The sequence below is a fragment of the Nerophis lumbriciformis genome, linkage group LG20 (genome assembly GCF_033978685.3).
Source record: "Nerophis lumbriciformis linkage group LG20, RoL_Nlum_v2.1, whole genome shotgun sequence".
NCBI classification, from domain to species: Eukaryota; Metazoa; Chordata; class Actinopteri; order Syngnathiformes; family Syngnathidae; genus Nerophis; species Nerophis lumbriciformis.
Window position 1 is genome coordinate 11556476 of NC_084567.2, and position 26025 is coordinate 11582500.

General features: G+C 39.2%; 1 protein-coding gene across 1 annotated transcript in view; it reads left to right on the forward strand.

The window, feature by feature from the left end:
- The window catches only part of dapk1 (death-associated protein kinase 1), a 178193-nt gene that overhangs the window by 151084 nt on the left and 1084 nt on the right, over positions 1-26025 (forward strand). The window contains exons 19-26 of the mRNA XM_061980418.1: positions 3950-4027; positions 5764-5983; positions 12391-12576; positions 12642-12839; positions 15707-15845; positions 21205-21325; positions 23551-23739; positions 25679-26025. The exon at positions 25679-26025 is cut by the window's right edge and continues 1084 nt beyond it. Of these exons, the coding sequence (XP_061836402.1) occupies positions 3950-4027; positions 5764-5983; positions 12391-12576; positions 12642-12839; positions 15707-15845; positions 21205-21325; positions 23551-23739; positions 25679-26025 (1478 nt within the window). The remainder of the gene's footprint in view (positions 1-3949; positions 4028-5763; positions 5984-12390; positions 12577-12641; positions 12840-15706; positions 15846-21204; positions 21326-23550; positions 23740-25678) is intronic.

Consider the following 26025-nt stretch of genomic DNA (forward strand, 5'->3'; position numbering starts at 1 on the left):
AGTGAAATGAAACATGAGCGCCCACAGCTGGCTTCTTTTCATGTCAGTATCGGTCCACAACATCCTGTCATCAGTGTGGACGGAGGCGGGCGGATCTCTGTGGGAGTCTCAGGCTGTCCAGCATCATCGCCATCCACCCACGCGGTGACAGATGGTGCGCTTAGTGAACGAGACGTGGAAGTTGTCGGGTGTCACAGTGGATCTGTGTGACTGTGAACGACAAATAAGGGCCATGGGAGAGGACAGTGGACACCGCCAAAGACAAATTTTCACACTAATTGGGGACAAATTTAATGAAAAGGCAATTCATTAGCATTAGTTGCTGTACGGGCCATGTTTTTGGTCACATTCTTCAAAAAGGAAGTAGATTGCTTTATAACACTACTAAGTAAAAGTCAAATAAAGTCATGCGTGTCACACATAGTTGTTCATTATGCTAAATACCAATTATTGCTACTACTCAATGAACCATTGAGTCTTCTATCATCTGTGTGCTTTACAAAAGCATAGAACTGCTGGGGTTCAGAAGAAACATACAGCTGTGGCTGTAGGTAACCTCCGGATGTAGTTTTTTAAAATAAACGCCGCAAGTCGGCAGTAGCTGCATTTGAAGTATGATTGGTCAGCATTTAGCTCTGCATGCGCTTTAAAATGTTATGCGTATAAGTAACACTTGTATTGTTGTTTACAATGAACTCATCGGCGCTTTTAATGCGGACTTTCCACTTTCTCATGCACTCCAGATTATTATTTAAGTTACAAACGTTATATATAACTTTTGTTGCTTCTTTGCAGCTGAAGTTAATTAACTCCTTGTTTATAGTATTTATTTTAAATTTTATTTATTTATTTTTATTTAACCAGGACAAAATCCCATTGAGTCTAAAAACCGCATTGAAACTTTTTTTTCCCATTTTTTTCCGCTAAAAATATAAAAAGATTTCCACAATAGAATACAATTGTTTTTCCCAAAAACATGCAACTTGTCACTAATATACAATTTTCTTGTAGGTATATATATTTTTTCCACAAATACACAAATTTTTTCCCATTAATATACACATTATATAATATAATAATATACACTCCTGCTGGAATTGTAATTTTCCTGAAGGAACTCTCCTGAACAACGTTCCCTCTAAGGTGCGCGCCTGTGCAATTGCACACTGCTCAAGCGTCCTCTGCGCACGGCAAATCTATGCCACGCACAAAATCAAATAAAAAAAATAAGCGCATAACAATTTTCGACACACGTACACGACAGAGAAAACCGTTTTCGTCATCATTGTTCAAATATTGTAACGTCTGTCGAGACGCTTTGAGGACATGAATTCCATCCATCACTTTACTGAGCAAAACTCTTTATTGTCGGCCATAAACACATCACCAAAACATTAGTAAAAAAAAATATCTAGCAAAACTGGTCATTTTCTGCAGTACAAACCAGACCAAAAGCAACTTTGTTATATCAACAGCAGCCGCTCGCTCTTTCTCACTTGCGCCAACACTTGCACATATGGCACTTAGCCAGTGATGCGTTTACAGCCACACAAAAAGTCGGACAACTCTAACACCACACATAAAGTGTCATTCCAGGTCGTTACACTATGATTTACCAATCAAATGTGTGCTTATTCTAGTGTCATTTTTTAGGAATCTTAATTTATAAATATTAATCATGAAATGCTGTTAGTATATTAAATAAATACTACTAAAAATATATTTTTTACAAACAGGAAGTTGCAGGAATGTACACATGATCCCTTGCTTACATCTCATTGTGCAACATGTGAATGTTTTAATGGGAACTAAATGCAATATCTGAAAGGGGTACAAATTATTTCCAAAGCAGGACCTCCACCCAGACAAACAATACAAGTACACAGTTCATGAAAAACAATATTTTTTGTTATTGTCATTGTAAGTGGGCCTAAACACTTATATTAGAAATGGAAATGACTGCTGTCATTTGATTATAATAATAAGAGAATGTTGTCTGTCTATCTGTGTTGGCCCTGCGATGAGGTGGGGACTTGTCCAGGGTGTAAACCGCCTTCCGCCCGAATGCAGCTGAGATAGGCTCCAGCGACCCCTTAAGGGACAAGCAGTAGGAAATGGATGGATGGATGGAGATTGAACTTGTTATTTAGTCAGGTTTGGGACAGGTGTGCTGCTGGTGTAGCCACAGTGTGCACATCTGATGTTGCTCACATGGGCTCCACTGAATGCTCAGGGAGTTTTTGCGTTTGCTCACACACATGAAAAATTAAAGGTATACAACCAGTTTTTATATTTAAAAAAAAAAAGTTCTCACTAATACATATTTTTCTTAAAAGTATGCAACCTTTTCTTCCCAAATCCTCCAAAAATATGAAAAGGTTTTCCTAATAGTGTACAACTTTTTCCCCTAAAACATACTACTTGGAGTCCAAAGTTACACATAAAATGACATTCACATTAAAATGACTGGATGGACATCAAGTAAAACAGTTACAGATAACTGAGGCTCCTTCAAATGCTCTCAATTTAGATTTAAAAGCATTTAAGGATAAAAATTCAGTCTCTTTGTAGCATGTTCCAAGCACAAGGAGCTGCATAGACAAACGTTGTTTTTCCCTAGCTCAGTGCGAGCAAAAGGGACAGAGAGCAACAGTTGATCTTTAGATCTCAGTGCATAAGAGTTGGTACTTCTCTTTGAAATCATGCACAAATGTATGAGTCCTAGAAGAGCCTTGTACCATATTTTTCGGACTATAAGTCGCAGTTTTTTTCATAGTTTGGCCGGGCTCCAGTGCGATTTATATATGTTTTTTTCCTTCTTTATGATGCATTTTCGGCAGGTGCGACTTATACTCCGAAAAATACGGTAAATAAAAGTGTACCAATGACACTGTCTCCTGGTGGACAGAGAAGGCAATTAGAGATGTCCGATAATATCGGACTGCCGATATTATCGGCCGATAAATGCTTTAAAATGTAATATCGTAAATTATCGGTTTCAAAAAGTAAAATGTATGACTTTTTAAAACGCCGCTGTACGGAATGGTACACGGACGTAGGGAGAAGTACAGAGCAGTTGCGTCTCCCAGTCATACTTGCCAACCCTCCCAATTTTCCCGGGAGACTCCCGAATTTCAGTGCCTCTCCCGAAAATCTCCCGGGGCAACCATTCTCCCGATTTCCACCCAGACAACAATATTGGGGGCGTGCTTTAAAGGCACTGCCTTTGCCTGTCGGCCCAATCACATAATATCCACGGTTTTTCACTCACACAAGTGAATGCCCTGCATACTTGGTCAACAGCCATACAGGTCACACTGAGGGTGGCCGTATAAACAACTTTAACACTGTTACAAATATGCGCCACACTGTGAACCCACACCAAACAAGAATGACAAACACATTTTGTGAGAACATCCGCACCGTAACACAACATAACAGAACAGAACAAACACCCAGAACCCCTTGCAACGCAACAATATACACCCCCTGCTACCCCCCCCAACTCAATCTCCTCATGCTCTCTCAGGGAGAGCATGTCTCAAATTCCAAGCTGCTGTTTTGAGGCATGTTAAAAAAATAATGCACTTTGTGACTTCAATAATAAATATGGCAGTGCCATGTTGGCATTTTTTTCCATAACTTGAGTTGATTTATTTTGGAAAACCTTGTTACATTGTTTAATGCATCCAGCGGGGCATCACAACAAAATTAGGCACGACTGTATATATCGGTATCGGTTGATATCGGAATCGGTAACTTAGAGTTGGACAATATCGGATATCGGCAAAAAAGCTATTATCGGACATCTCTAAAGGCAATCCCACCCAAGAGTACAAGTCACAGCCTTGATTCTATGTTTCTCATCACTCTTCCCCAGCCCGAATAAACCTGTCAGGATTTGCGTGCGAATCGTCCCTCACGCCTGTTTGTGTTGAATTTTTGTCAGGATGGAAAGAGCGCCGAGGACTTGGCTTCGGCTGAGCAGCACAACGGGATCGTCGCCTTGCTGGGGAAGCTTAAAAAGGTAAAACAATTCAAGAAATGTCTTCGGTGCGGTTACTGAGAGAAGACGGCTACTGTGTTCGCTGTAACAACACATTTCACACTGGCTCTATCTGAGCGCCTGAGCGTTTATTTTTAGACGCGTGAATGTGAAGTGTCACCGCCGGAGACAAGAACCCAGTCATCAATAGGATTTTAGCAGAGACCTTCTGTATTCCACAGCATTCAGTGCAGCTTGACATTTATTTATTGTTGGTTGTACTGAAGGACAGCTCAGGTGGGAGTGTGGAGGGCTCTTGTGGCCCACGTCACCCGCACTTCTTAATGCCACTCATGCACGCCAACCTGAATGGAGCTCTTCATTATTAAGAAGAGCTTCCCTAGAGCATACTTGCCAACCTTGAGACCTCCGATTTCAGGAGGTGGGGGGGGGGGGGGGGGGTGGCTGGGGGCGTGGCTAAGAGGGGAGGAGTATATTTACAGCTAGAATTCACCAAGTCAAGTATTTCTTATATATATATATATATATATATGAAATACTTGACTTTCAGTGAATTCTAGCTATAAATATATATTTATTTTATTATATATATATATATATATATATATATATTTATTTATATATATTTTTATATATATATATATATATATATATATATATATAAAAAATAAATACTTGAATTTCAGTGTTCATTTATTTACACATATACTTGTTGAGTTAAGGGTTGAATTGTCCTTCCTTGGTCTATTCTCTGTCACTATTTTTCTAACCATGCTGAACACCCTCTCTGATGATGCATTGCTGTGTGGCACGCACAAAAGTGCTTTCATCAAATGCACTAGATGGCAGTATTGTCCTGTTTAAGAGTGTCACAACATTGCTGTTTACGGCAGATGAACTGCTTTACGGTAGACGAAAACGTGACTGCTGTTGTTGTGTGTTGTTACCGCGCCGGGAGGACGTTAATGAAACTGCCTAACAATAAACCCACATAAGAAACCAAGAACTCGCCCTCGATCATTCTACAGTTATAACGTGATTGGGCAGGCACGCCGTTTATATTGTGGGAAAGCGGACTCAGGTCCGCATGGACCTGAGTCCGCCTGATGTGAGAAATTGTTATTGCTGGATATTTTGATACTAAAATGGTTTGAATTTAGGGCTGGGTAGTCATCCTACAACATAAAAATGTTTATTGTCCATTAGGGGTGTCAAGAAAAAAATCGATTTTGAGATTAATTGCCATTCTTAATTGATTACAATTTTTTATCAAAAATCTATTTTAAAAAAAAAAAAATTTATCTGTCCTGTACATATTTACTTTAGAAAAGAGAAGTGTGGGATACTTCTCTTTTTGCCTTATTTATATTTGACTTTTTTAAATGTTTGGGTAGAATTTGACTGAACCAAACCAGTTTTATTTTAATTAATATAGAAATGTGTCAGAGATGTTATCTATTTTTTAATTTAAAATTTTTTGGAAAAGTAGGAAATGTGTAAAATTGTTAGTTCGGATGTTCTAGAAGAGCTAAATGTTTTCAGGTTGCGATGGTTTGAATGAGTTAAGAAACGTAGGACATGTACAAATTGTCCTTTCATTCTCAATTGCAATTTAGCTGCGTAAAATGTGGAATTATGAAAAATATGGACATATTTTATGGGATGTGTAAATACTGTAGATCTGAACACACACAACAATAACGTAATGAACGATGTTCCACACGATAAGGACTAATAGGTTGTTGTCTCTGCGTCAGGACAACCACAAGCTGGGTTACATCCAGCAGCTGCGGCCCACCATGATGGCCCAGCCGCGGGTCAAGCTGAAGCTCTTCGGCCATTCGGCGGCGGGCAAGAGCACCTTGCTGGAGTCCCTCAAGTGCGGCATCCTGCGCAGCTTCTTCAGGAGACGCAGGACAACCCGCATGACTAACGGCGTGCGGCACCCCAATTCTCCCGTCAACTCCAAACCCGCCGGTAAGACGCGGCAGAGCGTGTGTGACCCGCCCAGCAGGGTCCAACTGTCACGGTTCTATTTACAGGAACTTGATCTGTTCCTGTGTTAAATTGATAACATCAAAGGAATATCTATTATATTTATACCAAGGACAACCAGGACTACAGCAGGGGTGTCTCGATCTGGTATGAGCAAAAACAAACAATATTACAAACCCCGTTTCCATATGAGTTGGGAAATTGTGTTCGATGTAAATATAAACGGAATACAATGATTTTGCAAATCATTTTCAACCCATATTCAATTGAATGCACTACAAAGACAAGATATTTGATGTTCAAACTCATAAACTTTATTTTTTTTTGCAAATAATAATTAACTTAGAATTTCATGGCTGCAACACGTGCCAAAGTAGTTGGGAAAGGGCATGTTCACCACTGTGTTACATCACCTTTTCTTTTAACAACACTCAGTAAACGTTTGGGAACTGAGGAGACACATTTTTTAAGCTTCTCAGGTGGAATTATTTCCCGTTCTTGCTTGATGTACAGCTTAAGTTGTTCAACAGTCTCCGTTGTGGTATTTTAAGCTTCATAATGCGCCACACATTTTCAATGGGAGACAGGTCTGGACTACAGGCAGGCCAGTCTAGTACCCGCACTCTTTTACTATGAAGCCACGTTGATGAAACACGTGGCTTGGCATTGTCTTGCTGAAATAAGCAGGGGCGTCCATGGTAATGTTGCTTGGATGGCAACATATGTTGCTCCAAAACCTGTATGTACCTTTCAGCATTAATGGCGTCTTCACAGATGTGTAAGTTACCCATGTCTTGGGCACTAATACACCCCCATACCATCACAGATGCTGGCTTTTGAACTTTGTGCCTATAACAATCCGGATGGTTCTTTTCCTCTTTGGTCCGGAGGACACGACGGCCACAGTTTCCAAAAACAATTTGAAATGTGGACTCGTCAGACCACAGAACACTTTTCCACTTTGCATCAGTCCATCTTAGATGAGCTCAGGCCCAGCGAAGCCGACAGCGTTTCTGGGTGTTGTTGATAAACTGTTTTCGCCTTGCATAGGAGAGGTTTAACTTGCACTTACAGATGTAGCGACCAACTGTAGTTACTGACAGTGGGTTTCTGAAGTGTTCCTGAGCCCATGTGGTGATATCCTTTACACACTGATGTCGCTTGTTGATGCAATACAGCCTGAGGGATCGAAGGTCACGGGCTTAGCTGCTTATGTGCAGTGATTTCTCCAGATTCTCTGAACCCTTTGATGATATTACGGACCGTAGATGGTGAAATCCCTAAATTCCTTGCAATAGCTGGTTGAGAAAGGTTTTTCTTAAACTGTTCAACAATTTGCTCATGCATTTGTTGACAAAGTGGTGACCCTCGCCCCATCCTTGTTTGTGAATGACTGAGCATTTCATGGAATCTACTTTTATACCCAATCATGGCACCCACCTGTTCCCAATTTGCCTGTTCACCTGTGGGATGTTCCAAATAAGTGTTTGATGAGCATTCCTCAACTTTATCAGTATTTATTGCCACCTTTCCCAACTTCTTTGTCACGTGTTGCTGGCATCAAATTCTAAAGTTAATGATTATTTGCAACAACAAAAAAAAGTTTATCAGTTTGAACATCAAACATGTTGTCTTTGGAGCATATTAAACTAAATGTGGGTTGAAAATGATTTGCAAATCATTGTATTCCATTCATATTTACATCTAACACAATTTCCCAACTCATATGGAAACGGGGTTTGTAAATCAGCTTTGAATCTAAAATCTCCAATCTAAGCGCATAAAACAAACAGCACTCGGAGCGAGCAGATACACAACAGCTAAGCACACAATAGCACACAAGCTAGACTTATGTATTACATGTCCTTAATTGAACAATATTGCAGTGTAAAACAGCACATTTGTCAATATAAACAAGTATCAAATAATTAAAAAGTTATGTTTTGGTCGTTACTCGCAATTTAGGCTAATTTAGAAAATTGACTATTTTAGTTAGAGGTGTGCCGATCCAATATTGATATAGGATATCAGTCCTATACCGGCGGAAAAAAAGTATCTGATCACATCGGCTTGCATTTAAAATCTCGGATTTAAACTCCGGTACATCAATTTAATAATTAGGGGCGTCCCAATCCGATTGCCTAGCGGTTCCACTGATATACACGTCACCACAGACAGGCGTGCAAAGTTGACAAAGTTTTAATGTTTTTGACAAGATCATTCAAAAATGCTTTTCAGCAGGTCGTGACTTTGCAGTCACTCCCAATCCTTCCTCTCCTACTGTTCCCGGCCGCTACTGTTAAAGACAACAGGTGATTAGATAACTCGTACCACCTGGGAGATCCAATCACCTGTTCAGCTGTGTCCCGCCGTCGGGACTGCCACGCCCCCGTCTGATGGTGCTCTGTCCTCAGCACCATGGACAGAGGCGGTGACCTCCGCTCCTGCAGGCAGCGCTGGCCACACCTCCCTCCACACCGATATTGATACTGAATATCATTACGATATAAGAAAAAAAAATGAAATCACCTTGCGTGTAAAATGTCCGATACGAGCAGTTTATTAAATGTATTTAATTTAAATGTCTTTCTATAAGCACACAATTTCTTCTGTTTTTGTCAAGTCATTTACAAAAGGTAAACATGGTAGGCTATAGGCTACTTGGCGCTAGCTGCTACACAACAGCTAAGCACACAATAGCACACAAGCTAGACTTATGTATTACATGTCCTTAATTGAACAATATTGCAGTGTAAAACAGCACATTTGTCAATATAAATAAGTATCAAATTATTAAAAAGTTATATTTTGGTCGTTACTAACAAATTGGAAAATTTACTATTTTAGTTAGAGGTGTGCCGATCCAATATTGATTTAGGATATCAGTCCTAAACCGGCGGAAAAAAAGTATCTGATTACATCGGCTTGCATTTAAAATCTCGGATTTAAACTCCGGTACATCAACGTAATAATTAGGGGCGTCCCAATCCGATATTGATACTGAATATCGTTGCGATATCAGCAAAAAAAATTAAATCACTTTGCATGTAAAATGTCCGATACGAGCAGTTTATTAAAAGTATTTAATTTAAATGTCTTCCTATAAGCACACAATTTCTTCTGTTTTCGTCAAGTCATTTACAAAAGGTAAACATGGTAGGCTATAGGCTACTTGGAGCTAGCTGCTACACAACAGCTAAGCACACAATAGCACACAAGCTAGACTTATGTATTACATGTCCTTAAATGAACAATATTGCAGTGTAAAACAGCACATTTGTCAATATAAATAAGTATCAAATTATTAAAAAGTTATATTTTGGTCGTTACTAACAAATTGGAAAATGTACTATTTTAGTTAGAGGTGTTCCGATCCAATATTGATTTAGGATATCAGTCCTATACCGGCGGAAAAAAAGTATCTGATCACATCGGCTTGCATTTAAAATCTCGGAATTAAACTCCGGTACATCAACGTAATAATTAGGGGCGTCCCAATCCGATTTTGATACTGAATATCGTTATGATATCAGCAAAAAAATTGAAATCCCCTTGCGTGTAAAATGTCCGATACGAGCAGTTTATTAAATGTATTTAATTTAAATGTCTTCCTATAAGCACACAATTTCTTCTGTTTTCGTCAAGTCATTTACAAAAGGTAAACATGGTAGGCTATTGGCTACTTGGAGCTAGCTGCTACACAACAGCTAAGCACACAATAGCACACAAGCTAGACTTATGTATTACATGTCCTTAATTGAACAATATTGCAGTGTAAAACAGCACATTTGTCAATATAAACAAGTATCAAATCATTAGAGTACATTACACATACAAAGTCTCCAAGGCAGAAGCTTATTCGGAAGTAACAAACGTGTCCGCATCCTTCACTTACCGCTTCATGATCTTAACTTGATAAATTATTGTGGCAGCTAGGTGTGGCCAAAAAAAGCTAATTACCACTCGATCATAAAGTCCATTCCAGACAGTTAATAATAAATAGGTTATTGTTTTTCATACCTAGCATTGTTCTCTGTTTGACTCATTAGGCCTTTTTTTAAGATTCCACACTCCAAAAAAATGTAAGTATGTATACATTTTGCTGATATCGTATGGGATCAAAATTGGTATTGTGCACCGATATTTGCCTCGTATCAGAAGTGGAAAAAGTTGTATTGGGACACACATTACTAATTAGGACTGCACTAAAAAATGTTACATAAATTACTGCATAAGTGAAAATGTGTCATAGTTAATATTTTCCCAAGTAAATAGTAATTATATTATAAGATAAAAGTAACTTAATCAAGTAAAACCTTTTTTTGTTTTTTTGTTTTTCATCTTAAAAAAATGCATTCATTTATGCACAATCGCAACTTTTTTCTCAAAAATGTATATATTTTTTCTCAGAATTTAACGTCTTCTCAGTAATATGACGTTTCTTAAATATATGAAGACAGAAACAATAATGTGCGATATTTTCCTCAAAGATGTAAAGCTTTTATTGTGACAATACATCCGGTAAGTATTCACAGCGCTTCAATTTTTCCATTTATGTTACAGCCTTATTCCAAAATAGAATACGTTTATTTTTGTCCTCAAAATTCTATCTATTCTATTCTAAAATATATAAATACATATTTACTATTGGAACAAACAATGGCATACTTTGAATCATTTTTAAAGACATATATTTTAGAGGGGAAAACATTTGGTTTCAAGAAAATGCTTGCATGATATTACAATGTTTTGTTATGTTGTCATAAGATTACTAAGTTTACAAGTTGCTTTTCTTCAAGAAAATGATTATATATTTTAGTAAAAAAAGTTGGATATTTTTCAGCATAAAAAGGGGTGTATATTGTACAATGCATCTGGAAATTATTCACAGCGCTTCACTTTTTCCACATTTTGTTATGCTGCAGCCTTTTTCCTAAACGGAATAAATTAATTTTTGTCCTCAAAGTTCTACAGACAGTTTTTTGTATTTTTTTAAATGGGTGGGGAGCTCAGACCATAAAACCCACGGATGGACAGTCTACAACAGAGGTGTCAAAGTCCTTTCAACTGAGAGCCACATCGCAGTTATGTTTGGCCCCAGAGGGCCGCTTCTAACAGTGAATAATATTATTACAATTTTTAATGCATTTTTAGTAGATTTTTTAAAAACTAAAATGTAAAAAAAATATGGTAAGTTGCAATAATTTCACATCAAAATGTAGTGTAATAAACTTCTTGGTAAATGGAAAAACAGCATTGCTGTTTTTATGGTAAAACAAAGGCAGCTCAGTTGCCAGAATTTTACTGTAAAATGCACATTTGTTTTTTTTCCTGTAAATAAAAAAAATGTTGGCACCTGAGCCTCCAGTTATTTTGTTTTTTACCGCAAATTAACAGTTGTTGATTTGCGGCACCACAGTTTATTACAGTAAAAAAAAAAAGTACTGTTTTTTTTTCTTCATTTTGAGAACAATGCTTTAAAAACCACAGTAAATTTCACAATTTTACCATGAAATCTATTGCTACTTTTACATTGCACAATTTGATGGCTATTTTGCTTTGAAATCATTATTATTAGTATTTATTTCTATTCAAACAATGGTTTGAATGTTTGTTAATACATTTTTGCATAATTAGACAATATTTAAGTAGACATAATTTGTGATGACATGGATTACATATTTTATTTTTTTATTTTTTCCTCTCAAAATAGAAAGAAAGAATACATTTAGTAAGAAAAGTTACAGTACTTTATTGATACATATTATTTCGAAGCTTTCGAGGGCCAAATAAAATGAAGTGGTGGGCCACATCTGGCTCACCGTGGCCTTGAGATACTCCAGTCCAGTGGTATGGAACCTATGGCTCTAGAGCCAGATGTGGCTCTTTTGATGACTGCATCTGGCTCTCAGATAAATCTTATCTGACATTGCTTAACACGATAAGTGATGAATAATTCAGCTGGTAATTACAGTGTTAAAAATAACATTCAAAATATAAAACATTCTCATGCATTTTAATCCATCCATCCGTTTGCTACCGCACCTTTTCAAGAAGTCGCATTAATGGTAAGAAGTATTTTATTTATTATTGGTTAGCTTCAGAATAACAATGTTATTAAAAAGAATAAGAGACTTATTACACTAAAAAAATGTTGGTCTTACTTAAAAATGCACGCATTTAGTTGTATTCAGTGTTAAAAAATATCATATGGCTCTCACGGAAATACATTTTAAAATATTTGGCTTTCATGCCAAAAAGGTTCCTGACCCCTGCTCCAGTCCATAATAATAAACAATGAATATATGAAAATAGCGCCCTCGTGTGTTAGAGCTTATGAACCGCAGCAGCATGACTCTCCTCAACAAACCTCGCTCTCCTTCATCCAGTGTCGGTGAGCATCTCCAACCTGTACCCGGGCTGCGAGAACGTGAGCGTGCGCAGTCGCAGCATGATGTTCGAGCCCAGCTTGACCAAAGGCGTCCTGGAGGTCTTCTCGCCCGTGCACAGCGCCCTGTCCGCCGCCGACGACCAGGCCACCAGGGCCGTGGACATCCAGCACGCCAGCATCCACGGTGAGCGACACCCGCCAGGGTCAAAGGCGTGGCCGGTGAAGTCCTCAACAACTCTTTCCGCGTAGGTGTGGGAGATTTTAGCACGTGGGAGTTTTCGGGGAACCCCGTGTACTACTGCTCCTACGACTACTTCGCCGCCAACGACGTCACCGCCATCCACCTGGTCCTGTTCAGCCTGGAGGAGCCGTACGAGACCCAGCTGAGCCACATCACCTATTGGCTCAACCTGCTCAAGGCTCTCACGCCGCCTCACGAAGACATTGGTGAGCGACAGCAAAAAAAAAAAAAAATCTACGACAACTTTATGACAACAGTGGCTGTCCTCCACGTTTTTGTGATGGTGGCAGTAATCATCGTTATTAGCAACATGCTAATTGTGTTTGGTTGTTTCTTCCACTCCAGCAGACACTCGTTGTTTTGCTAAGTCTTGCCAACGCAACCCAATAGAAAATGTTAACCTGATGAGAAATGTTGTTATAATCACTAAAAAGCCAAATTATAAGTAATTAGAGAGTTTAATTATTATTATTATTAGTAGAGATGTCCGATAATATCGACCTGCCGATTTTATCGGCGATAAATGCGTTAAAATGTAATATCGGAAATTACCAGTATCGGTTTTTCTATTATCGGTATCGTTTTTTTGTTGTTGTTTTTTTTCATTTTTTTATTAAATCAACATAAAAAAACCGCAAGATACACTTACAATTAGTGCACCAACCCAAAAAACCTCCCTCCCCCATTTACACTCATTCAAACAAAAGGGTTGTGTCTTTCTGTTATTAATATTGTGGTTCCTACATTATATATCAATATATATCAATACAGTCTGCAAGGGATACAGTCCGTAAGCACACATGATTGTGCGTGCTGTTGGTCCACTAATACATACTTGCCAACCCTCCCGGATTTTCCGGGAGACTCCCGAAATTCAGCGACTCTCCCGAAAACCTCCCGGGACAAATTTTCTCCCGAAAATCTCCCGAAATTCAGGCGGACTCAGGTCCATGCGGACCTGAGTCCGCTTTCCCACAAAATAAACAGCGTACCTGCCCAATCACGTTATAACTGTAGAATGATGGAGGGCGAGTTATTGGTTTCTTATGTGGGTTTATTGTTAGGCAGTTTCATTAACGTCCTCCCAGCGCGGCAACAACACACAACAACAGCAGTCACGTCTACCGTAAAGCAGTTTGTCTGCTGTAAACAGCAATGTTGTGACACTCTTAAACAGGACAATACTGCCGTCTAGTGCATTTGATGAAAGCACTTTTGTGCGTGCCAAACATCAATGCATCATCAGCATGGTTAGAAAAATAGTGACAGAGAATAGAACAAGGATGGACAATTCAACCCTTAACTCAACAATGAGTAGATGAGTGTTATCTGTGTGTATATGTGTAAATAAATGAACACTGAAATTCAAGTATTTATTATATATATATATATATATATATATATATATATATATATATATATATATATATATATATAAAAAATATATATATTTATAGTTAGAATTCACTGAAAGTCAAGTATTTCTTGTATATATATAATATGAAATACTTGACTTAGTGAATTCTAGCTGTAAATATACTCCTCCCCTCTTAACCACGCCCCCAACAACGCCAAAATCCTTTCATTTTCTCAAAAATCGACAGTGAGCCTTATAACCCGGTGCGCCTAAAGTACGGAATAATTATAGTTGTGCCTACCGACCTCGAAGCAATTTTATTTGGTACCTGGTGTGACCAGTAGATGGTAGTCACACACAAGAGATATGTGTAGACTGCAATATGACGCCAGTAAACAACATATAAAAAATGGGACCCATTACCTCCCTGCTTGGCACTCAGCATCAAGGATTGGAATTGGGGGTTAAATCACCAAAAATGATCCTAGGGCGTGGCCACCGCTGCTGCCCACTGCTCCCCTCACCTACCAGGGGGTGATCAAGGGTGATGGGTCAAATGCAGAGAATAATTTCGCCACACCTAGTGTGTGTGTGTCAATCATTGGTACTTTAACTTTAACACCAAAACTTTAAATGTTCCATTGAAAATAAAGAACATTACACACGGCACTCAAAAATCTGTCAAAATGTTTTAGTATGACTTTGATGGATCGTCGGCCCATTACGGCTACCGTAGTCAGAGATACAAGTATTAGTATAGTGTGTGTATAAGCACCGCAAAATGGCACCCATTAGCAGACATGTTATATGGCGTTTTGTTTCACAATATTATGCAAACGCAACTTTTCTTACCTTCTGGTACCTGCTGATGTGTATTTGGGATCTGCATAAGTCCTGAAAATGTGCGCACTTCCGCCACTGTAGTAGTGCCGTAGTCAATAAGCTTTTTCTTTTTCTCTATCTTCTTGTTATAGGACATTCATCCTCCGCTGTTACCATTTCTAATATAAAGTAGCGTAAAGTTCCAACTTATATCTCGCTATGAAAGCGCTAAAACATACCGGTGTAGTGAGTTTACATTATTCACCCAAGGAACTTTAGTTATTAGAGAGTTCCGGTTGGACGGTTTTTCAAGGGACACATTTCCGGCGTTGTTGTTGTTGTTGCACTAGTGAGCCACGGATGAGGAGATGCTGCTCCGTTATTGATTGAAGTAAAGTCTGGATGTCATTAAAACAGTTAGCTCCATCTTTTGACACTTCTTCCACTCCCGTCCTTGCACGCTACACCGCTACAACAAAGATGACGGGGAGAAGACGCTGAGCCACGTAAATAAGACCGCCCACAAAACGGCGCATCCTGAAGCGACTGTCAGAAAGCGACTTGAAGATGATGTGTAAAACATCATCCATGCAACATTTTGACCAAAGAACCACCATTACATGTTATGTAGACCACAAGGAAGAGTTTTACATTTAGAAAAAAATCATAATATGACCCCTTTAATGCGCCTTATAATCCGGTGCGCCTTTTGTATGAAAAAAGACCTGAATAGACCTGCTCATTGGCAGTGTGCCTTATAATCCCGCGCACCCTGTGGTCTAGAAAATACGGTAGTATAGTGAGAGTTTGCTACTCACTATAATATCAAAGACTTTAAGGCGGATGTTTTGGGGGATTTTCCATAAAATGTTACGTGAATGCGATGTCTTCCAGTTTTCGGAGGCCGTGTCCAGCAGCCCCTGGTGGTGGTCCTGGTGGCGACCCACGCAGACCTGGCAGACGTTCCCAGATGTTTCTCGGGAGAGTTCAGCTACAACCGAGAGAAAGCTATCCTCAAGGAAGTCAAGAACAGGTCAGCCTCCACATGTTTCTTGTTTATTCACTATTGTGGCTTTCGATTGTTGGAATATTACATCATTTGGCTTACCTTTGCCCCAACCCTTTTTTTTCAATTAGATTTTATACATTTATATACAGGATTACAACCTTTTTTCTTGTAAAAATGTTCAACCTTTTTTTTTTCTTGTGAATGTATATCTTTTTACCCAAAAAAATTTGCTTTTTTTTCCCCAAACTATACAACAATTATTCAAAGTATTCAACATTCTTCTCAAACATACAACTTTTCCTCAATAATATACACCTGTTTTAATTATACTCCTTTTTCCTTCAAATATACATATTTTTTCCAATTATACTACTTTTCCCTAAAAAATATTAAAAAGTCTTAAAAATATATATTTTTAATTATTAAAAAAATATTTTCAGGTAAAAGCCAGTAAATTAGAATATTTTGAAAAACTTGATTTATTTCAGTAATTGCATTCAAAAGGTGTAACTTGTACATTATATTTATTCATTGCACACAGACTGATGCATTCAAATGTTTATTTCATTTAATTTTGATGATTTGAAGTGGCAACAAATGAAAATCCAAAATTCCGTGTGTCACAAAATTAGAATATTACTTAAGGCTAATACAAAAAAGGGATTTTTAGAAATGTTGGCCAACTGAAAAGTATGAAAATGAAAAATATGAGCATGTACAATACTCAATACTTGGTTGGAGCTCCTTTTGCCTCAATTACGGCGTTAATGCGGCGTGGCATGGAGTCGATGAGTTTCTGGCACTGCTCAGGTGTTATGAGAGCCCAGGTTGCTCTGATAGTGGCCTTCAACTCTTCTGCGTTTTTGGGTCTGGCATTCTGCATCTTCCTTTTCACAATACCCCACAGATTTTCTATGGGGCTAAGGTCAGGGGAGTTGGCGGGCCAATTTAGAACAGAAATACCATGGTCCGTAAACCAGGCACGGGTAGATTTTGCGCTGTGTGCAGGCGCCAAGTCCTGTTGGAACTTGAAATCTCCATCACCATAGAGCAGGTCAGCAGCAGGAAACATGAAGTGCTCTAAAACTTGCTGGTAGACGGCTGCGTTGACCCTGGATCTCAGGAAACAGAGTGGACCGACACCAGCAGATGACATGGCACCCCAAACCATCACCCAACCATGCAAATTTTGCATTTCCTTTGGAAATCGAGGTCCCAGAGTCTGGAGGAAGACAGGAGAGGCACAGGATCCACGTTGCCTGAAGTCTAGTGTAAAGTTTCCACCATCAGTGATGGTTTGGGGTGCCATGTCATCTGCTGGTGTCGGTCCACTCTGTTTCCTGAGATCCAGGGTCAACGCAGCCGTCTACCAGCAAGTTTTAGAGCACTTCATGCTTCCTGCTGCTGACCTGCTCTATGGAGATGGAGATTTCAAGTTCCAACAGGACTTGGTGCCTGCACAAAGCGCAAAATCTACCCGTGCCTGGTTTACGGACCATGGTATTTCTGTTCTAAATTGGCCCGCCAACTCCCCTGACCTTAGCCCCATAGAAAATCTGTGGGGTATTGTGAAAAGGAAGATGCAGAATGCCAGACCCAAAAACGCAGAAGAGTTGAAGGCCACTATCAGAGCAACCTGGGCTCTCATAACACCTGAGCAGTGCCAGAAACTCATCGACTCCATGCCACGCCGCATTAACGCAGTAATTGAGGCAAAAGGAGCTCCAACCAAGTATTGAGTATTGTACATGCTCATATTTTTCATTTTCATACTTTTCAGTTGGCCAACATTTCTAAAAATCCCTTTTTTGTATTAGCCTTAAGTAATATTCTAATTTTGTGACACACGGAATTTTGGATTTTCATTTGTTGCCACTTCAAATCATCAAAATTAAATGAAATAAACATTTGAATGCATCAGTCTGTGTGCAATGAATAAATATAATGTACAAGTTACACCTTTTGAATGCAATTACTGAAATAAATCAAGTTTTTCAAAATATTCTAATTTACTGGCTTTTACCTGTATGTATGTATGTATGTATGTATATATATATATATATATATATATATATATATATATATATATATATATATATATATATATATATATATATATATAAATATAAAAATTTATTCTTAAAGATAGAAAACTTTTTCCTCAGCAATATAAGTTTCCTTAAAAAATATAATACTTTTTTTAATAGAAATATACAACTATTTCCATAAAAATAGAAAACTTTTTCCTCAGCAATATAAGTTTCCTTAAAAAATATAATACTTTTTTTAATAGAAATATACAACTATTTCCATAAAAATATACAACTTTTTTCCTACAAATAAACAGCTTCTTTCTAAAAATATCTATACAAATTCTTAAAAATGTGCAACTTTATCTCAAAAATGTAATGTAAAGAGAAATGAAAACATGTGACGTATCATGTTAAAACTGCATAGATGTTCGAAATAAACTTCCACCAACCAACCAAAATACACTTTTTTTTTTTTGCTCAAAAAATACAACTTTTTTTTCTCAAGAATATTTAACTTTTTTCTTAAAAATATACAGCTTATTATTAAAAATAAACATGTATTTTTTTTTTAATATATATTTAAAAAATCTCAATAACATACAACCAAAAAAATATTATGAAAAAAAAATAATAATAATTGAATCGTGAAAATGTACAATTAAAGTTTAGTCTCTTTAGTCTCCAGTGTGTGTATATACTAGAGATGCGCGGTTTGCGGACACAACCGCGGAGTCCGCGGATTATCCGCGGATCGGGCGGATGAAATTAAAAAAAATAAGATTTTATCCGCTCGCGGGTCGGGTCGGGCGAATTAATTAGATTTTTTTTTTTTTTTTTTTTTTTTTTTTTTTTTTTTTTTTTTTTTTGCGGGTGGCAGTTAAACCAATTCGGAAATATATATACATAGTTAAATGTTGTTACCCACATACGAAAAACGAGCAGGCACCTGCAGCATATGCCACAACAGAAGAAAAAAAAAAAGAGATGGACACTTTTACGGAGCGGAGAAGGGACGCCTCGCCGGGGTCCGGGACCGAGGCCCCTTCCCCCGAGAGGGCCCCACCGGGAGCCGTAGCTGAGGCGATCCGCGAGAAGGGCCCGACGCACGTCCAGGGTCACTACCGCGCCCACCGCACCGACACCCCGCCTCGTCCGCTTTCGCCGCGGCCGGCGTCACGCGCAGCAGGTAAGCAGCTTACCTGCCCGCCACCCCCGTGGCCCGGGGCTCGTAACATGGGTCACTCCGCGCGCTCCGCCCGCGCAGCTTACCTGCTTGCCACCCCTGTTGCCGGGGGCGCATAACAGGGGGCGCGTAACAGGGGTCACTCCGCGCGCAGTGCGCTCACGAAAGGGGTGGGGCTCACCCTGGTTGATATAGAGAGCAGGACGGTGGCCATGGAATTTCATTTAAGGTTTGTGATAAACCATCAAACTCATTCGTTAAAAGGACTCTATAGTAATATAAAGCGAATTTTTCTGGACATTATCATGCAAGAAAAGTTTATTTTTGGGATCGCGATCACCGCGTAATGATTTTTAAAGGTTGCATTACATTATTAACTGTCCCATGTGATCAGCCAGTGCGATTGGAAGTCCATGCTCAATTATTGCCTCCGTAAATAAAACTTCGGCATTTATCACATCCAAAGAATCTGTTTGGGCGACGAAAAACGTTGAAAGTTTTCCACTTGTATCGCTAGCAACGGCATTAGACTTGTGTTTTTTTGTCCCAACGTGGTCTTTTACATCGCTAATTCCTCCGTGTCCGATCGAAAAATCTTGTCTGCACAAGGTGCAATTCGCGTAGTTTTCACCCTTTTTTTTTTTTTTTATTAATATTAGATATATAACAACGGGCGGATGGCGGGCGGGTGCAGTTCTGATCAAACGTTACATCGGGTGGATGGCGGATGGTTGACGACTTTCTGACGCGGTTGCGGATGAAATAAATTGCCTATCCGCGCATCTCTAGTATATACAGTCGTGGTCAAAAGTTTATGAATTTATTATGGGTCTACTGAAAATGTGAGCAAATCTGCGGGGTCAAAAGTATACGTACAGCAATGTTAATATTTGCTTACATGTCCCTTGGCAAGTTTCACTGCAATAATGCGCTTTTGGTAGCCATCCACAAGCTTCTGCTTGAATTTTTGACCACTCCTCTTGACAAAATTGGTGCAGTTCAGCTAAATTTGTTGGTTTTCTGACATGGACTTGTTTCTTCAGCATTGTCCACACGTTTAAGTCAGGACTTTGAGAAGGCCATTCTCAAACCTTCATTCTAGCCTGATTTAGCCATTCCTTTACCACTTTTGACGTGTGTTTGGGGTCATTGTCCTGTTGGAACACCCAACTGCGCTCAAGACCCAACCTCCGGGCTGATGATTTTAGGTTGTCCTGAAGAATTTGGAGGTACCGGTAATCCTCCTTTTTCATTGTCCCATTTACTCTCTGTAAAGCACCAATTCCATTGGCAGCAAAACAGGCCCAGAGCATAATACTACCACCACCATGCTTGACGGTAGGGTGGTGTTCCTGGGATTAAAGGCCTCACCTTTTCTCCTCCAAATGTATTGCTGGGTATTGTGGCCAAACAGCTCAATTTTTGTTGCATCTCACATTACATGAGCAAAGATAAAACCTTCTGGAGGAAAGTTCTGTGGTCAAATCAAACATGATTTATAAATCACTTTTTATACACAAGCAAATGGCAAAGAGAACAAAACATCCACACACACAGCACTGTTTACAATAACACAGCAAAAACAAAACATGGCATGGCACTGAGAATTTCAGGAAAAACGCCACATATGATAAAATGTATGTAAAAATAAAATACAAATAATACATTAATACGTTAAAAAACATAATATTGAGAGAATAATAGTAGTAATATTAATAAATTAAGATAGAAAACAATGCAATAAATGATTTTTTTTTTAAACACAAGAGTTTATCATAATCAGTAAAAAGCCTGATTAAAAAGGTGTGTGTTTTAGTCTTTTTTTATTTCTTTTTTTATTTCAACACTCTCTGCAGTCCTGAGGCTCTCTGCCAGGCTGTTCCACAGGTGGGGGCCATAGTGGTTTAATGCCGCCTCACCGCTGGTGTTAGTTCTGGGATTTGGTAAAGATAAAAGGCCGGTGCCAAAAGACCTCAGGATCCACGAGGGTTGATACGGTAAAAGCAGGTCAGACAGATAAGAAGGCGCAAGGCCATAAAGACATTTCAAAACTAATAATAAAAATCGTCTGGTTTCATTTCTTTCCTTCTTGGTTAAGTGATTAGTCATGGTGACGTTAACACAAAACAATACATCAACTTTTCTCAATCTTCTTATGACTTTGGAGGTTTGGAAACGACCTGCAGATCAGCGACAAGTTGTTTGTGACGGACGCCGGAGCCTCAAACTCCAAAGATATGAAGCTGCTTCGGAATCATCTCCAGGAACTGCGCTCCCAGGTCATCTCGGTGAGCTCCACACACACACACACACACACACACACACACACACACACACACACACACACACATACACACACACACACACACACACACACACACACACATTCTTGTATTTGTTACCTTCTTGAGACCTCCGAAAAATGCCTACCTCTTTAGGACCACCCTTTCTAGATATGTATTCACAACATTAATAATATATACATATTATGCAAATATAAAAAAGCTTGTTGTAAAAAATTAGTTGGAATTTCACAAGAAGAAGGTCACAATTTCACAAGAAAAACTTGGAATTTTGGCAGTATTATAATAAAAGTCGTCATTTTACTCAACGCAAGTCAACATTTTACAAGAAAAACTGAACATGTGTGCAAAGTTATGGTAAAAGTTGGAATTTTACTCAATAACAGTCCCAATTTCACAAGAAAAGCTTAGCATGTTGGCAATTTTATGAAAAGAGTCGTAATTTAACTGGACAAAAGTCACAATTTCATAAGAAAACTTTACAATTTTGGCAATATTATAACACTAATCGGAATTTTACTTGGCAAAATTATGACAAAAGTCATAATTCCACTCAAAAAATGTCACTGTTTTACAAGAGCAACAAAAAAATTGGCAATATTGTGATAAAAGTCAGAATTTTATATGACAAATGTCACCATTTTGCAGTAAAAAGTAATACTTTAACATCAAAAAGTAACAATTTTACGAGAAAATATTGCAATATTACAGAAGCAGAAAGAATATGAGAAATTGTTCCCAATTTTATGAGAAAAAGTGGACACATTTGTGACAAAAAGACTGCATTTAGTTAATTCTTTTTTTTTTTATATATATATATATATATATATATATATATATATATATATACATACATTTTTATATTATCTCTATATACATATCTATTTTATTATGAACCGCAATGTCCCTTTGGGACAGAGGACCCTATTGTAATTGTAAGGTTTTATTATTATTATTCCGCCGCCTCTTTGAGCTGTAATTTGACCCCCTTAACATGCTTCAAAACTCACCATATTTGACACACACATCAGGACAGGCGAAAATTGCCATCTAATAAAAAAAACCAAACCCCAAAACTCAAAATTGCACTTAAGCGCCCCCTAGGAAAAAACACAGACAAAACTGCTTGTAACTTCCGTTAGGAATGTCGTAGAGACATGAAACAAAATTCTCTATGTAGGTCTGACTTAGACCTAGATTTCATACACTGACATCCTTCAGCAAAAATCAACAGGAAGTTGGCAATCCCCCCTTCAAAACAAAAAGTTAGTAAAAACAGTCACTTTTGCCTCTTTGAGCTGTAATTTGACCCCTTTAACATGCTTCAAAACTCACCAAACTGGACACTCACATCAGGGCTGGCAAAAATTGCGATCTAATAAAAAATCCAACCCCAAAACTCAAAATTGCGCTCTCACGCTCCCTAGGAAGAAAACACAGACACAACTGCTCCTAGGAAGAAAACTCAGACAAAACTGCCTGTAACTTCCAGTAGGAATGTCTTAGAGACATGAAACAAAAACCTCTATGTAGGTCTCACTTAGACCTACATTTCATATATTGACAACCTCCAGCAAAAATCAACAGGAAGTTTGCAATTCCCCCTTCAAAACAAAAGTTTTGTAAAGATCGGTCACCTTCTTTCAAACATTATCTCCTCTGAGCACGTTTGTCGTGTCGGCTTCAAACTAGCACAGGAGAGAGATTGAACCCTTCTGATTAAAAGTTGACCAAAGAGTTTTAATTACTGCTCCGGTTTGGATTTTATGTGCCGTCAAAGTCGGTCCCGTCCATCGCTGCTTGCAGCTTTAATTTTTTATTAATTTTGGCCAAAGGGTGCGCATTTCAATTTCTTACACACGCTTGTTATTACATATGTTGGCCAGAGGGCGAGCGCTTCAAATTTTTACACACACTTGTTATTTCATATGTTGACCAGAGTGGAGCACTTTTAAAAGCGACACACTGTCAATTTGAAAAATCCCTCCTTTTTGGGACCACCCTCATTTAGATGGATGTCACCACCAGGGGTGCAAATGAGACATTCTCTATTAGATGCAATAGTTTTCCGTATTGGGACCATGATCTATGTCATCACTTGTTCACACCTCCTTATACGGAAGCTACTTTTTTTCCTTGTTGATGTCTTAAGGAGGGTAGAAATAAAAGAGCACACACACATGACATTTTTGCTTGTTTCTATCCTGCAGAGCTGCGGTGCCATGACGCTGCTGTCCGAGCGCCTGCTGACTGTGCTGCCCGCCTGGAGGAAGCAGAGCGGACCCAACCAGCTGATGTCATGGCAACAGTTTGTCAGCGACGTCCAGGAGCAGATCAACCCGCTGGTCAGCCAGGAGCATCTGCGCAGCCTGGCCCTGCAGCTTCACAGCATGGGCGAGGTCAGACCCACGCGGCAGATGTCACATACCACGCAGGGCCGAGTGACGGCACAAATGTTAGCAGGGCTGTGTTTGATACATGCTAACTTCACGCTCGCATTTTAACAACACGCTAGGTTAGCATAGTCACAAAAATATCACACTTGCATCTCAGGTCTGTAGCTCAAAGTGTCCGTTTAAGATGTGTAGCGAAGCCTGAATTTATTTATATTTTTTGACCATATTTTTATAAAACTACTTTTTAAAGTTTATATATATATATATATATATATATATATATATATATATATTATTTTATATATATATATATATATACAGGTAAAAGCCAGTAAATTAGAATATTTTGAAAAACTTGATTTATTTCAGTAATTGCATTCAAAAGGTGTAACTTGTACATTATATTTATTCATTGCACACAGACTGATGCATTCTAATGTTTATTTCATTTAATTTTGATGATTTGAAGTGGCAACAAATGAAAATCCAAAATTCCGTGTGTCACAAAATTAGAATATTACTTAAGGCTAATACAAAAAAGGGATTTTTAGAAATGTTGGCCAACTGAAAAGTATGAAAATGAAAAATATGAGCATGTACAATACTCAATACTTGGTTGGAGCTCCTTTTGCCTCAATTACTGCGTTAATGCGGCGTGGCATGGAGTCGATGAGTTTCTGGCACTGCTCAGGTGTTATGAGAGCCCAGGTTGCTCTGATAGTGGCCTTCAACTCTTCTGCGTTTTTGGGTCTGGCATTCTGCATCTTCCTTTTCACAATACCCCACAGATTTTCTATGGGGCTAAGGTCAGGGGAGTTGGCGGGCCAATTTAGAACAGAAATACCATGGTCCGTAAACCAGACACGGGTAGATTTTGCGCTGTGTGCAGGCGGCAAGTCCTGTTGGAACTTGAAATCTCCATCTCCATAGAGCAGGTCAGCAGCAGGAAGCATGAAGTGCTCTAAAACTTGCTGGTAGACGGCTGCGTTGACCCTGGATCTCAGGAAACAGAGTGGACCGACACCAGCAGATGACATGGCACCCCAAACCATCACCCAACCATGCAAATTTTGCATTTCCTTTGGAAATCGAGGTCCCAGAGTCTGGAGGAAGACAGGAGAGGCACAGGATCCACGTTGCCTGAAGTCTAGTGTAAAGTTTCCACCATCAGTGATGGTTTGGGGTGCCATGTCATCTGCTGGTGTCGGTCCACTCTGTTTCCTGAGATCCAGGGTCAACGCAGCCATCTAACAGCAAGTTTTAGAGCACTTCATGCTTCCTGCTGCTGACCTGCTCTATGGAGATGGAGATTTCAAGTTCCAACAGGACTTGGCGCCTGCACACAGCGCAAAATCTACCCGTGCCTGGTTTACGGACCATGGTATTTCTGTTCTAAATTGGCCCGCCAACTCCCCTGACCTTAGCCCCATAGAAAATCTGTGGGGTATTGTGAAAAGGAAGATGCAGAATGCCAGACCCAAAAACGCAGAAGAGTTGAAGGCCACTATCAGAGCAACCTGGGCTCTCATAACACCTGAGCAGTGCCAGAAACTCATCGACTCCATGCCACGCCGCATTAACGCAGTAATTGAGGCAAAAGGAGCTCCAACCAAGTATTGAGTATTGTACATGCTCATATTTTTCATTTTCATACTTTTCAGTTGGCCAACATTTCTAAAAATCCCTTTTTTGTATTAGCCTTAAGTAATATTCTAATTTTGTGACACACGGAATTTTGGATTTTCATTTGTTGCCACTTCAAATCATCAAAATTAAATTAAATAAACATTTGAATGCATCAGTCTGTGTGCAATGAATAAATATAATGTACAAGTTACACCTTTTGAATGCAATTACTGAAATAAATCAAGTTTTTCAAAATATTCTAATTTACTGGCTTTTACCTGTAAATAAAATGAAAAAAAAATGTTTCTCCGTGCAGATCAACATCATGCAGAGCGAGACGGTGCAGGACGTGGTCCTGCTGGAGCCTCGCTGGCTCTGCACCAACGTCCTGGGCCGCCTGCTGTCCGTGGAGACGCCCAAGGCCATCCACCACTACAGGGGGCGCTACAGGCTGGAGGAGGTGCAGGCGCTGGCGCCCGAGAGCGACCTGGAGGAGCTGCTGCAGATCCTGGACGCCATGGACGTCTGCGCCCGCGACGCCACCAACCCCACCATGGTGGACGTCCCCGCCCTCATCAAGACCAACGGCCTGCAGCGCTCGTGGACGGAGGAGGAGGAGGAGGACTCCATGATCTACGGCGGGGTCCGGCTGGTCCCCGCCGA